Genomic DNA, 15,500 nt, shown 5'->3' with positions numbered 1-15,500 from the left:
GACATAAATATACATAAAACTATTGTAAAATGAGTATTTTCCCAGAGCGGAGTTCAAAGAAATTTAGCAGTGGTTATCCTCCAATCTTGCCAAGCCCTTGTCTATGCCCCATGGCTGTACAGGGAAGATTATCAAACGTTGGTAGCACCTCTGTTGTGCTCACAGTCCAGGTAATGCTGTGACTGACTGATCAGCACAGTCCATTGAATTTGCCAATAACAGCCCACCATTTTAATCTGTCTTTAGTCTGACAATTTAACAAATATTTGTCTTTAAGATCCTGACCGTCCTTCCTACACAGTTCATTAATACTAATGTTTTCACCAGAGTATGTTCTGCATAATAATAACAACCCTGCTTTTGTTAATTGCCAGAGATTTCCATAATTATACTTCATAATCCTAAGTTTTTAAGGATCGAGCCTGTGAGTGCATGCGCTTGCACATGCGTCTCATTTGTGAGACGCTGTTGTGATCAGTTAAGGGCTTGGAGCCCGCCGGCCACCCACCATTTGTTGGTGTGTGTGACACTCTTTTTTACAGCCTCGTAATTCGTCAAGGCATCTCTGGCATCATTTCCGTTCCTCGGTGTGAAGCAGGTATCAAGCATTAATTGATTTCAACGTAATTAGTGCCTGTCTGCTGCTCCCAACGTGATCGAGGTACTATTTTGTTCTAACTTCCAGTGCTTTGCAAACAGAAGGCTTGTGACTGGCAGTAACGTGCCCAGCAGGACAAACAAAATTGCACAGTTTTATTTTTTAAAGCTAACTTTATTTTATTAAGTCGTCTTTTCTCAGTTTCCACTCATGTTTTGTTTTGCTTTTGCTTGTGGGCGCTGTTGTCAAAAGTTGACAATTAACTTGTTCGAAATATGCGAGATCTCTTGCATTGGAAATGCTTGTTTCTTTTTTGAAATGATATTTGCTGAATAATACTTATACAAAACAAATGTGGTGTCCATGCCTACAACTAAGGAAAACAAATTAAAGCAAGTACGTGATTTAGTCAAATAGTTTCACCTTATTTAAAAGTTCTGGAAGTTTGTTTAGCAGAAAAAATCTGGGGTTGTTTAGTAAAAATTCCACAAGAGCCTTTTAGAAAACCTTTATTTGTTAAAAAAAAGTTATACGTAATTTCCAACTTTTTTTTGTAACAAACAAGCTCAGTCTTTTAAACATTTTTTTACATAATCTTCTTAAAGAAGCAGAATTGACAGGCCTAAAAGTTTTTGGAATTTTGAAGGACTTTTTTTTTTTTTTTTTTTTTTTTTCAAACAATACAGGTTATAAAATGTTTTACGTACATTTTAACTAGGTTAACTTTTTTTTAACTCATAAGGACTATGACATTGCACAACCCTACTTCTGCATATAGAGCAAAACAAGATGTCAAATGCTTACAAATTTCCACCACATATCATTTAAAATGTTGGCCATCTGTTTCACACCCAAATTGTCCCGCAGAATCTGATGGCATTTGCACAAAATTACTGGATTGGTGTTCTTCCTTACTACAGTCATTCAAACATGTTCTCCTTTTAACCCTTGCAAAATCACAGTTCAAACATTAGATATCTTCCTATAGAAGGGTTGGTTTCTCAGATCTAGGAGACTTCACCAGGTTCTTAGGGTGTTGTTTATAAAGTATTTCCTTGATGACACACAGAACATCTTTCCAAACATGTTATTTTAGAGCAGCTTCACCAGTTGTGAATTACGTCCCTCTTGCAGTTTGAGCTTCCTCAGCTACTCAAATCTATATGGGCAAACAGTGGATTAGGTTATAACACTAGACATGAATAAGCTTGTAGTAAACTTTACAGTTCTGGCCATTCTGTGTAATTATTCTTAAGACTCACGGTAATGCCTCCCCATTTCTCTTCTGGTATGGGGCTATTATTTGTGGGCATACTAGCTGTGGTGGAATGACCTTCCATCTCCTAACATAACTTTAGTAAAGGTCTTTGCGTCCATATTAAAACAACAAGTCTGTAGGAAGCACAATGTTTTGGGTAATCCCCATTGAATCATGCAAATTTAATATCTGGTTCTGTCACTCTCTCTAAGACTTTCCCCTCAAAGAGGAGAATGTGATATAGCAAGATAAATGGGTCACCCATTACCTCTACACAAGCTTTGTAGCAGCTCCTTTCAAAGCCTGTGAGGTAGTGGGTTTAAGAGAATTGACAGTTTTTTATACTTCTTTTCCGATTATCAGTTTGCTTAGAGCCTCATTAGGTCAGCCCCCTCTTTGTTTCCCTATTGTTATAAAGTTTGTTTCACTTTGAACTGTCCATTCAGCTCTATTTGTATCCGTAGTCAAGCCCTATTTGTATCCATAGTGCTACCCCTTAGGCGGTGACATGCAGCTTAAGATTTACTTGAATAAATCTTTTATAGTGCATGTAAGGGAGTGTCTTCTGGCCATCCAGCACTGGATGAGACACAACTTCAACTTAACACCAGTAAAAATGAGCCTAATGATGTATTGGTAATCCAGTAGATTGATGGAATAACTGTCTGGGCAGCCATGAAAGGTGAGCCTGCTACCCTGGAAGGGAAAGTGAAATCTTTGGGGTAGCCCTAGACTAAGACCGTTCCCTGAATGTGCAGATCAACCCAGTCTTCTTCCACATTATGTCAACCAGTATACACTCAAGGTTATATTAGTGCAACAGCCTGAATATAGGTCTGCAAGCATATGCTACTGCGAAACTTCAGAGAATTGAAAACTTTGCAGAAATTGAACCCTGACTCCGCTGCACATCATAGCCTGCACTGGTTGGCAGCCTAGCAGACTTATATGTAAATGCTTCTGCGTGGTGAGGGGTTCCGTGCAGCATGCTGCTTTGTTAATGCACCTGAGAGCGCCCAGGCAGTGTTCCCCTTTTTCCCAGCAGTATTATGCCCAATGTTATATTGCATCTGCATTAAGAGTGGCATACCAGTTCTTTACGTTTTAGGTGATGGAAATCCCAAAGGCAAATGTCCAGCGATGTGAATGTCTCCATTCTCTAACTTCTCAGCCACTGAGTAATCTTGATAAGGATGCATGTGTTAATTATTTTAACAGTATTGATCTGTGTTTGCCCAACTCCACCAGAACTCTTTTCTAGATGTTGTAATGGTCATCTTTTTTAAGACACATGTCCCTGTTTGTGGATTTCTGATCTACTTTGTTGGTTCATTTCATTTGAAGCAATAGCACTTCCTCCACGTGTATAAATAAGTGATTTGAAAATGAAAATATCACTGTCCTTTGCCTTGACTTTTTCCTGAAGCCAGAGTCATAGATTCTCCCTCAGTGTTTTTCTTCCGAATCTACTTGCTTTTTATATTATTTGCATGACTTGTTCCTTTAGACTTTCTGTCCTGTTACTTAGGCAGTGGGTGCCCCATTTATCATTAAGTTTGTTGTCAGTCTGACTGATCCTAAATCACCTCTTTTGTAAATATTCTCCAGTTGTGCTGTGATATCTTGTCTCAGTGCTGTGAGGCCCTGTATCAGGTCGCCTTTAAATCTGCTCACAGCTTCTCTTTCGGTGTCCGTGCAACCACCTCGTCCCCAAAGCAGAACCACTGCAATTTTTTGTATAACCCTTAACTGCGCCAGCTTTTTAAATGTTCTTTTTAGTGTCGCAACTTTTTTAAAGTCCTAAGTAATTTTAACATTTAAATAAAGTTCATTTAAAAACAAGTTTATTGGGCAACATAATATCATGAAAAGATTTCCATTTCCCCAAAAAGATAATTAATACAAAATCTCAATTGTTTCAGAAGTTGTAAGATTTTTCAAAATATTAAGAAAAGATAATTAAATGTGTATAATAATGATTCAGCACTTAAAAAAACAGAGGCGGCAACGTTTTCTAATTTCTTGTATCCAGCAGTTATTTGTTTACTCCCTTCTTCTTGAAATCCTGTCCAGACCCCTTGGAGATCTTTGTGCTCAAAGGACACACCTCACCTGGGTATACATAAGAACGACTTGTCTCCATACATTTGTCAACTCAAATTCTCAGCCCAGCCATCGCCAATAAGATTTCTGCTGATATAGCTAGATGTCTTCTTTGTTAAATGCTTGGAGCTTAGAGCCCTTGAGCTCCAATTTTGAAATACTAAATGCTTAAGTGTTATGGGCTAGATTTGCTTGTGTGTCATGCTAGTTACAAGCACACAATCTTCTAAGTCGGCTTTGCGTTGCAGTGCTCCCATTTTCATCTAGTCAGACTAGCATCTGCTACAATTTAACTTATTCTCCCCATGTTACGGTCTTCTCACGCTCCTCGTTATATTTTGAGAGCAAACCTCTAATATTACTTTAGTTGATGTTCCGTCCTCATAAAGCTTCTGCTTACTAAAAGCAGTGACTATTTTAAAAATTTGCCCAAATTTGGGAAATAACACCTCCATTCCAAATGTGGATAGTAAACTACTGTGCAGTGAGTGGGTAGTATTTCATTCACTTCTTATTTCACTAGAAGAACACATTTTGTATCTTTACTTATGTTTTAATGTTTTTATTTTATTTGTGATTATTTTTCTACAAACTTGAATTGTGTTCTCAGGATGCTGGTATTAGTGTGTCTTAGCACAGTATTGCCTGTATCCTGACTTCCTACCGTAGAATAGCATGCAGAGAAGAAGTAAAAGCTTTTTTGGAGCATCAGAACCTTTTTGATGTCACTGTGTAGTTCTATTCTGAAGTCCCTTTTTAGGGTTGATGTGTATGATGCTTGCACCATTCATGGCAAACATATTTTATTCTATACTTACTTTGAAGGGCTCTGGGACATGTATTCTTGCCCATTGGACTCTCTTCTCTAGAGCCTTCAGCCATTGGCTTGGATCAGCCAACCGTAGTACTTTGATCTTATTGTTTTTCTATTGGCTCTAGGGGCATGGGTTCCTACCTCCACTGTGTGAGGGACTATTTTGTGAGGAATGTGTGAGGGACTATTTTGCATTGAATTCATACTCTGAATGTGCTGGGAGCACTGGGAAGTGAGCACCGAAAAAAGAATCAGAAAAATGGATACTACAGAAAATAAAGCATTTTTTCAGTAGCATCTATTTTTTAATTGGTTGTGCCTGCACTCCTACTGGAAAACGTATTTGCTTTACCAATTAGATTTCTTTCTAGAAGCCAGAACATTCACGTCTTCAGTACTTCTGTCCAAGAGTGAATTAGACACCTCCACTGGGTATGTTTGTTGTATCTAGCATTCCTCAGCAAAAAGGGCCATCTTATGAGAGACTTGGGGAGTTGCCATGACCTTAGGATTGGTGTATATATGCTGATAAATGTCTTTGTGTTGCTGATCAAACCACAGTCCATGGTGCTTCTTTGCTTACCTCAATAGAAGATATGCGGTCATTAGTAAAGATGAGCACGAGGGTCTTCCCAAACCATCGTCCCTTATTACATTAATTTCACTACTCTCCTGCATAGGTTAAATATGTCATTTGGAGAGACCCTTTCCGAAAACTACTATTTATTAAGCTTACACATCATTTGAATGCCCCTCATTAACTGAGTGAACAATAACTTAGTCAAGCAAAGCCTGATGTAACCGTCTGTACAGGCAGTGTTGGTCTTTTCAGAAGATCGCCAATTTGCAAGCCAAGCATACAGGTTAACTAAAGAATGAAGAAATGCTAAATATACAAGTAGCAAGATAACTAATTTGCTTGGTGTCTGTTGGCATAGTACATTGGCTAAACAATGCAAGGTGGGGGTTTTTATCTGATCATCAGTAACCAATGCTTGCTTCTTTAGATTTTGTTTAGTTTTGGCCTAGCTCTTCCCAAGTTCCATCACATGGTCTATTCAGTGAATGGCTACATAGTAAGCATGTTTAAACTCTGGAAAGCTACAGAACTGTCTCTGTCTCTGTGCTGCTTGACGTTTTGGTTGTCTCCTTTACTTTGTGCCCCCTATTATACCTCAGAGCAATACATTATCTTCCAGCAGTTATTGATAGGGTGGTATTTTCAAGGCACAATCCCAGAGCTCCAAAGGTCCTTGTGCTTCACATTCTATTATTGCAGAAAAGTCTTAATAGTCCAGTTCTATAGCTCTGTTGACAGCAACACCACCATGTGTATTAAACCACCAGTGTGGCACACTTTGTTTTTCATGTCCTTTTAGCTCGTCTTGTAGTATTCGGTCCTGTAAGCTTTTCTAGTTTCAGAAAGTTTATCTATCTTACCTCGATATGGGTTTAAATGTCAACTTCATACGTTACTCTCAGACCAGATCCTGGTTTAGAAAATTGATACAAACGAATATGGCAAATCTTTATTTGATTAATCTGGGCTAATCATGCCCATGCTCTGTGTTGTAAAGCATGAATCTTTATCCTCTTAAACCAAACAATGCATCACACCAATTCTACAAATGTATGCATTCTGTACGAGCCCTGGAGCATACAGTTAAATCCTTCATAACATCTTGACCACCATGATTGATAACCGTCTGATTCATATCAAAACTGAAAGGTGCTGAAGTGCTTAAAAGTTATTTTAGTGTTTGTGGGTGTGTTACTTACACTCTTGCACCTTTAAAGTTGAAGGTGGAGGGCAATATAATAAACTGCATCTATTACTACAGAGCAACCCCAGATTATGTGTTTTTAAAGATGTTTTAGCAAGCCTATTACGTTTCCACAATGAAGATTTACATTCATTGAAGCAACTCTTTGCAGTTTACAGAACGTGATATAATATGATGCAAGCATATTTTTTCCTGGTGGTAATTTATTTCCCACTGATTGTTGTTTTATCAGTAGTTCTGCGGTATACATAGGCTGTGATGATTCCCTCGCATCAGAGACTCCTCGACTTATGCGAACTATAATCAGTCTGACTGTAGTTGATTCACCCGGACGGTCGCTTTTGTGCTGTATTATTACACAAGGAAGAATGCCTGAGTCATATGAGACCCAGGACAGTATTCAGATAAACTGTTTTGCGTTTGTGTTTTGATGCCTCCAGATGGTACCTGCTTTGCTTTCTGCACTAATTGGGATGCTGTTTTATTGTTAATCCAACAAAAGGTGTTAATTGTACAGAAGCATGCTTAGGTAACCATGGATCTATGGCACCGAGCAAGCCATTCCATTTCATAGGCGGCATTTCTAATGCACTAGCACCAAAGCAATTGCTGCTTTGTGTGCCACTATTTGTGAAGCAGTCAAAGGGATGTCTCTCTTTGTGGTTGAATGTCAGGACTGAGGTAGGCTGCTTTGGCATTCTGCACTCAAATTGATATGGCAGCATCCATTAGTTTCAACTTAACCCTCTGACACTGTGAATAGAGCACTTAAACACAATTCGCGCATGATTGGCAGTGCATCATTCATCCATCTTCTGCTTAAATAAATTTTTCCTGCAATAAGACTTTTTTTTAACATATTTTCCCTTTTTATGGATCCGAAAAGTATTTGGGACTTCATTCTCATTTTTGTCATTTGTTGAACAGGGTGCTGAAGGGAAGCTTTTTTTGTCTCATCCTATGCACTGCTTTGTCAGCATGTACCTCTTCAGGTGAACGGGGAGGAGTGGGTCACGTCATAGTTTTTTTAATATCCTTTCAGCATGTTATATGGAACACTCTCCGAATGTTATTCTACTCTGGAAAACTGTTCTCAAATGTACTTTGTATGGTTGGAACTTCTCCATGCAGTAATCCTGTTGTCCATAGTACTCAATCATGCCTACTCAGATGTTATTAAATTCCCTATGGCTGAACGTGATCATCGTAAAACTGCACTGCATTAGAAAAGCAAAGTCAATGCGAGTTTACAAGTGACTAGCAATGTGGAAAAATTGCAATGTTGGTGGTCTGTTATTTGCCATTCACAAATGTAACTTTGTTGGTATTTTCATTGGATGTGTTATGAGGAATGCCCTGGATGCGTTGTCACATAAAGTAATCTTGCAGTAGATGGACAATTTTTAGATATCCGGTGCCAGGTACCACTGTCAAACAAACATCTGTTTTGTGGTAGTCGGGAGATGTGGATGAACCATCAGTTGTTCAAAAATACGCCCCTATTCAGCGTTCTAGAATTCCCTGAATTTGACCTAAAGATTTGCCACATCTTTTCAACATGATTGCTGCATTCCTGGAGATTCCAAATGGACAGTATTTGTGGCACTAGCCTACATGGGGTTAAACTGCATGGTACACTCATGTCACACAAGCAGTGTTAATCAAGCCAGATATAGAAAGTAGCAAAGAATGTCTTGCTGGTAGGATTTGTATAGTACATTACCACTGATTTATGAAGATTGAAAACATGAATTCAAGCTTATAACATAGCTGCCCACTGTTAATGTCTGTTAATATTGCATATGTGTATTTGATTCAGGCACCCTGGTGGAGGCTAGTGGCACCATTTACTGTCCTTTTTTATTGACAAATGTCTGCAAATGTTTTTTTCATAAAAAGCATGGACATGTGCCAACAGACGGGTTCTCACTGCTGAAATGGAAATGAGCTGGTTGATTTGAGCATGCATATCAAAATGTGGGTAACAGTGTGTGCATGGTATTCATACTTTGTAAGCTTTTTTGAGGGCTTCTACATGTTCTAACTATTTTCTTGCTGTAAACCTGTTCTGGTTTTACCTGTTCTATCTAACCTATGGCTGAAGCTTGTGAAGACTGTTCAGACTCTGTGAGCTCAATGCACTTGCATGATATGAAGCCTCAACACTCCAAATTCACACTCACCCTGAACTTGTCCCTTCTTCTCCTCCACCCCAGAGTCTCGTTTTTGTATCAGATGTTCTTGGACATTTAACTACAATAAATCATCTGTACGTACCAGCTCTACGTTTTACACAAAAGCATGAGTAGCCTTGCTCTTACATGATGGTCATCATGTAGTAGAGGATCCAGTTGTGCAATACAAGTTTCTTTGTGACTTAACCCAAGCAATACAAATGCAATATGATCTGGATGTAGCTGCATACTCGCCTTTATTTACTACATAGTCATAATGTCTTTTGCCTGGAACTCTGGCTCACTGATCCGCAGTCACCACAAAAACTATGTTTTGTAATTTGGGAGAAAATTGGCATTGTTAATCGTAACATAGCCTGTCATCAGATCGTATTGCCTAATTACCCTAATGAAACTCATTTGTTGCAGTATTTTTTACTTTCCTGATGTACGCATATGTCTTATGAAGTTTACTTGGTGGTTTGGACATATATGCTTCATAAAGATGTGCCCTGCGTAATCATTGTAAATTGAAAAGTTTTGGATTAAGTTACAATTTGCTTTATTTCTCATTGCATCTGCCGTCTGTATTGTTCCATAGAGTGATTGACTGCTTTTTTGTCAGTTGGTCCCTTGATACAAGACATAGCTTTAAACTTTGTGTCCTATTAAACCTAGGTGTGCTCCAAAGTGGCTTGTGTAGTCAGGCTTGGCAAGCTCTCTGCTTGCATGCTAAGTAATTAGAACGGCATAGTGTAGCCAAGGAAGAAGAGGACGTTTGTATACCAACTCAGTTAATTAAACTATGCCTGAGGGTGAAAGTCACTGGAAAATAGAACCCTCTTAATATATCTGAGCTTAATTGCCAGTCAGCTATTGTATCCTGTAGATGTGGTCTGATCGCTAAATATGCCCCGTTATTCTAAGACATACAGCACTATCACTGTTTTACCAAATAGGATTACAGGTGGAAGCCTGACTTTGTCTTGTTTATAGAAATTCTCTTCTATTTGGTTGATATTTTACCTTGCTCTAGCTGTGAGGAATCATTTTTAAATGGCCAGTTTTCATAAATAAATGATATTGAAGGAATTTCACATTTCAAATCAATTACTGTTTTTTTTTATCACCATGCACTATGTTTGTTATGCATATCATTACATCTCTTTAAGGTAGGGGATGCAGAGAACATGTCTGCCATTTTGTGTTTGATTTTTAGTATCAAACCAGCCTCATTCCTTATTCAGTTTATTATCTACCTCAGAAGAGTTCCATGTTTCTTGCTACTCCGGGATCCAGGGTATATGAAATGGGGCTGTTCATTTAACAAACATTTGACTTCATGCCATTCACCAGTGGATAATTACCATCAGGCTAAAGCTTGACCTTGCATAAACCGAGTTTGTCATTTTAAAAAATCTGTCCACGCTGATATTATGACTGTGCAAACCAAGTACAGCTCCTGGATGCATAGCTCAGTTACTTACCGCCCATTACCTTTATGGGAAATAGCGGAATCAACAATCCTGTTCACTGGCCCAGTCTCTGAAAGGAAAAGAAAGTTGCAATAAATATAGTTGACCATACTATAAGCTGTCACTGTATGTCTGTGGTGACTTAATAAAATATATTTTCCAAACCTTTATTTAGCAAGGCATACATGAGGCAATATTTAGACAAACATGCTTTCGTTTCTCCTACCACTATAAGTTAATGATTCCAATCACTGGACATTTATAGTATAGCTCTGCAACTTATTTTTGCCTTTTTAACCAACTGACCTTGAAGGAAAACAACATTCTATTTAATTGTGCACACCGAATTCCATACTACACTTTTTTCAAATGTGTACAATATAGTCACTTATAGCATGTGAGTAAGCAGTGATTGTACTCTTGTGCGCACACATTTTTATCTGAGAAATGTATGTACATACATATACTTATTGATCATAACAACCTAGTCTGTGATAAATATGTTCCACAAGGGTAATTACGGTTCGATCTGAGTAAAGGTGATGTGTATGAATATACTTGTCATCACTATCAAAGAAGACCATTATCAAAGTGTGTCCACTATAACTGTGTTCACCATTTCATGCCAATAATAAGACATCTCTAGTGAGGTCAGTGGGACAAGAAATTTCACTTGTTTCAATAGTGTTTTGTGAGATCAGGATGTCGCAGATACTCATGACATCATCTGTCTGATTTCCAGGTTAAGCAATAAACTTTCCAAGTGAGTGTATGTCTTGTGTGTTACAGTTCCTACCAGAGTTATAAAACGTTGTTTGAGGTACTTTTATTGACTTTAGCTACTGTAGTCTGGCAAATTCCCTTGTAAAGATTTCGATAGTCCTAGCTGCTGCTTGCTTCAGAACAGGTCTATGCTTCACCTTTTGAACGGCTCATTATGTAAAGCTGACATCTGTGATCTTTAACAGATGCAGATACATTCAATTTACTGTCACCTGACAGTTAACTGTGCCAGAATGTCTAGTATTCTTAAAAAATGTTCAAGATCACAAATGTTTGTCCTTTGTAAAGTGTAGTGTAGAATTTGTAAGCCTTCGAATAATGTGTTAATGTTTTTAACTGTTTCTATATTCTGAGTTATAAATATTTTGACATTTTGTATTACACGTGTAATAGCGTCAATAAAATTGACTCATTTCCATCATATTTTATTGAGCGTTGATTTAGTTGGATTAAATATTTCAAGTCATTGGATACAATTTGTAAGTCTTAGTGTTGTTTAGAATCTTAATGTGCTTCCTCCGTGTGTTTTTGCTCATCCTGCTATGTCTAGATAGATTTAGATGGATGGTAGTCCTACATTTGTCAGTTCTGTTGCAGTCACATTTCACGCTTTTGATTCATCATCATTCACTCAACAGGAGTCCTAAAGAAAACAACTTTTTCATTACATAGAAGGCAGTATCACTAAGCAAACCTTTATTGAGAGCATATAATTTATCATAATGGTATGGGCCCCAGTCATCAAGGTAAATTCCACTGGCTTACCAGCAAAAGCCACAGTAATTGAGAGCCACCCCACCTCTGTTTTTTTATTATTCCAAACGCTATGCAAAGTAATTTGACAACTACCTAATTAAATAAAACAATTAGCTACAAGGTTATAGACCAATGACATGACAATTTACTCTGTATGGTCATTGTTTGCCTATTACACTATTTCAACTTTTTTTTATTTTTTTTATTTCCTGCGGTGCTTTGACAGGTAAAATCGTTTCATATTTTTTTGCGTAGCAAAATCTTTGGAAGAAGATTCTTGCTTTTCTAGTAAGCTTCCTTAATTGACATTTCTTCACCGTGGTGAAGGTCCTCTTGGAAACTTCCAAGTCTCAAAATTGTGCACAGTATTTTACTTATGGCTTTTTAGTCTTTTTTCCCCCCCTAATGTGTGAATGTGTGTTTGTGCATGTAGAGCAAATTGACATAGAAATAGAACTTGACACTTCAGTGGGCTATAACAGCATTCTGGTGTGTGGCATTTAAGCTGATCTACCAATTTGTATAGAAGAACAATCAATGGAACACAAAGTAAAACTAAAGGTACATTTTTGTCCTTTTTTTGTGTAGAATCCGAAAGTGTTTTTAAGCTTCTGTTGTAGGGGCTGTGTAGTAGTCTATGGCTGTGTAGTGGCAAACCTTTTTGTAGATTCTTAGTGACTTGTATGTTGGATAGTTCTAACACATTATCCTTTTACCTATGAAAGAGGTGCTTCACACTTGAGTTACCTTGCTATACAAAGCCAGATAACATAGCATAGCTTATTACTTGTGCACTTTAGCAACACTATCTTCATTATAATTGAAAGTTTCAAGAAAATAATATAAAGATGTTGCCATCATATTTAGTTTTATTAGTTTTATAAGTTTAAGGGGTTGTCACCCAAACCAGCATTGAAGCGTGTTTCCTAACCTTGTATTCTTTCATTAAATAGGCTCTGTAACAGACAGCCCTCAACTCTCAGAACTGTCAATGAATTCTCAAGGAATCCAACTGGGGCTGACCTCCTCAACCTCTCCAAACATGAGCCCTGATGCCAAGCCTTCCTCTCCGCTCTTAAGCCCACTTCTGAATGATCCATCTTGCATCAGGACTGATGACGAAGAAGAAGTCAGAAGAAAGGTACTACGTTTTTACCACTTCTTTTTGGTGTTGCCCATTTTCAATGTGACATGTCTGATCATTGACTTTTAGAACTGTGATATCCTTTGTGTACTTGTTTGCGGTACAAGGAGTCCTCCGATAGAGCTAGTAAAAGAGCATGAAAATGTTATTTAAAAAGGCAGTTCAAATCTATAACTAAATATAAAGAGTGGGACAGTAGCAAATGCATAGTGTGTTTTGTTTGTAAACTACATTACTCCTTTGGAAATCATGTGGTCTGAGGTGGAGTTTAGTTCTGCTCAGTATTTACTTGAGTTCAAATATATTTAGTGATTATATGTGGGACTTTTTGAACCATTATTTTTGTCATTCTCCACTGATGTTCGACAGCACAGGAACCAATGGTGCTCATATTGCATATTGTAGATTTTGTCATTTTTTACCATGTTTCTATTACAGCAAGTGGCCATCATAGGCCCCGAAGGGCCAGGCTCTGGTCTGATTTTGGGCCTATCCACTCTTCTGTTAAGATTTACCTTTTGTGAATTTGCCTTGTGTGCAAATATGGGCTTGAGCTGGACCTCCTTGATGTATGTTGGAAGCCCCTGCTTTACAACTTTGACGCTTTCAATTACAAGATGCCATTGTTCAAGAGCATGTTTACAATATAAGGATACACAGTGCTCCCATATTATAATTGAGCAAAATGGGAGCATTGATACTGGACACCACATTTTTATGTCTCCCTACCAGACATCACATATTGTCTTCTTTTGTGGGCTTTCTCAAAAACTGATAGAGCTTACAAGCCTGCCTTTTCTTACCATTGGTTATCGTTGATGTTCTCATTTTCTTGCTTCTTATTTGATGGCTTGTCTTCCTCTTACTGTGTTTGTCGGTCCCCTGGAGCTACGTAGCTTCCTTACCATCATTTAAGTTGCAGCTTTTTATCCTTCAGCTGCTCACTTCCAGAGAACATTTTTTTTTTCTTTTTGCTTAAGCACTCCATGAAGGTGCTTGTGTTTTCCAGCTCTCTCCCTTTTGTGCTTCCACCCCCACACTTCAGAGTGTGGTCTGTCTCGCCTGCTTCTCCCACGGCAAGCTTGCCCACACCTTCACTTTGTGTTTCTCTCTCCCACTGTGTTGCTCTCTTTGTTGCTGCTTTTTCCCCTTCCCCGCCATCTATGTTTATTTGTTTATTCACCCCTCTCCCCTCCCGTGCCCACTTCCCATTGCTTCCTTCCATCTGCTCCCCCACCTGCTATTTCATTCCACCTGTGGTCCTTATTATTTTATTTTTGTTGTTTTTCTAAAGCATGGCCACAAATTGTTGCTTTCCCCTCTGCTTGCAAAACAGCACTTTTTTGCTACTCCAATTTCTTTTTATTTTATTTACTGATCCATGTTAGATTGATAAATTAAAACAAATGGTGCCTGCATGAGTTGTGACACATGTCCACCCATACCTCATCACGTGTGTTTATAAACTGATGCGACTACCAGCAGTTGCGTCATTGCACCATTACTTTTTTTTTAGATGCTGCACAGCATCAGTATAAAAAATGAGTTTAGATCTGAGTTTTAAGTTTAAGTCTAAGTTTGCTATACAGGTTCTATGTACTACCTGAGGACTCCTAGAGAAATTGTGTACAGCTACCAACCAGTAACCTTGACAAGAGAGTGCAATCTGAGAAGACTAAGAAGAGAAAGACTAGGTTTTACGAATGAGGATTATTGGTAACTTATCAGAGCATCATAAACTTTTCTGTTTTCTTTAACACAGGGCCTGTGTTCTTTTCTCGTACTTTTATTTCTAACAATTTTGTATAACAGTAAATCTTCAAACTATAAGCAATCTGCAGACAGTGTGACAGCATTTGATGTTTTATATAAACACTGAACATATGAAGAACAGTTTCAATTAAATGTTGTCATAACAGCATGTTACTCATGTTTAAGTATTACATACACATTTCGGTCAATAATTGCTAGATACAGAAATGTTGAAAGTAAGATCAACACACCTTAGTAATCGCTGCATACTACCCTATGAAATCAGCACCAATCAATTTCTTCTTGTAAAGTGCGACTTATCACCCGTGAGAGTATCCAGGTGCAGGGGTCTCAGTCAAAAAGCCAGGTCTTGAGTCTCTTCCTGATGTCTACCAGTGATGGTGATGTACGAAGGTGGAGGGGAAGGTCATTCCATGATTTTGCGGCAAGGTGGGAGAAGGATCATCCTCTGGTTCGATAATGGCTGATTCAAGGTGTCTGTGTGGAGGCAAGCTGGGCGGAGTGGAACTTTCTGGGTGGCTGGTGGAATTTTAGCCAGTGCTTCGTGTAGGCTGGTCCCTGTATGTGGAGGGCTTTGTATGAGTGGGTCAGAAGCTTGAAATGACATCTCTTCTGGTTGAGGAGCCAAAGAAGGTTTCTCAGGTGGTGGGAGATGTGGGTTCTTTTGGACAGGTCGAGGATCAATCTGGCTGGAGTGTTTTGGATCTTCTGGAGTCTTTCCATGAGTTCGCCAGTGGTACTTGCATAGAGTGCATTGCTGTAGTCCAGACAGCTGCTGATGAGTTCCTGAGTCACTGTTTTTTGGTGTCGGAGGAAAGCCATTTGAAAATTCTGTGGT

The 15,500-nt window shown here is 38.5% G+C and overlaps 1 protein-coding gene across 6 annotated transcripts in view; it reads left to right on the top strand.

Annotated features, from left to right (window-relative positions):
- The window catches only part of FARP1 (FERM, ARH/RhoGEF and pleckstrin domain protein 1), a 459,262-nt gene that overhangs the window by 305,203 nt on the left and 138,559 nt on the right, over positions 1 to 15,500 (top strand). For all 6 annotated transcript variants that reach the window (XM_069205182.1, XM_069205178.1, XM_069205181.1 and 3 more), the window contains exon 14: positions 12,699 to 12,886. In XM_069205182.1, the coding sequence (XP_069061283.1) occupies positions 12,699 to 12,886 (188 nt within the window). The remainder of the gene's footprint in view (positions 1 to 12,698; positions 12,887 to 15,500) is intronic.

This window comes from Pleurodeles waltl, chromosome 8, assembly GCF_031143425.1.
Source record: "Pleurodeles waltl isolate 20211129_DDA chromosome 8, aPleWal1.hap1.20221129, whole genome shotgun sequence".
NCBI classification, from domain to species: Eukaryota; Metazoa; Chordata; class Amphibia; order Caudata; family Salamandridae; genus Pleurodeles; species Pleurodeles waltl.
This window is presented reverse-complemented; position numbering and strand designations above follow the sequence as displayed.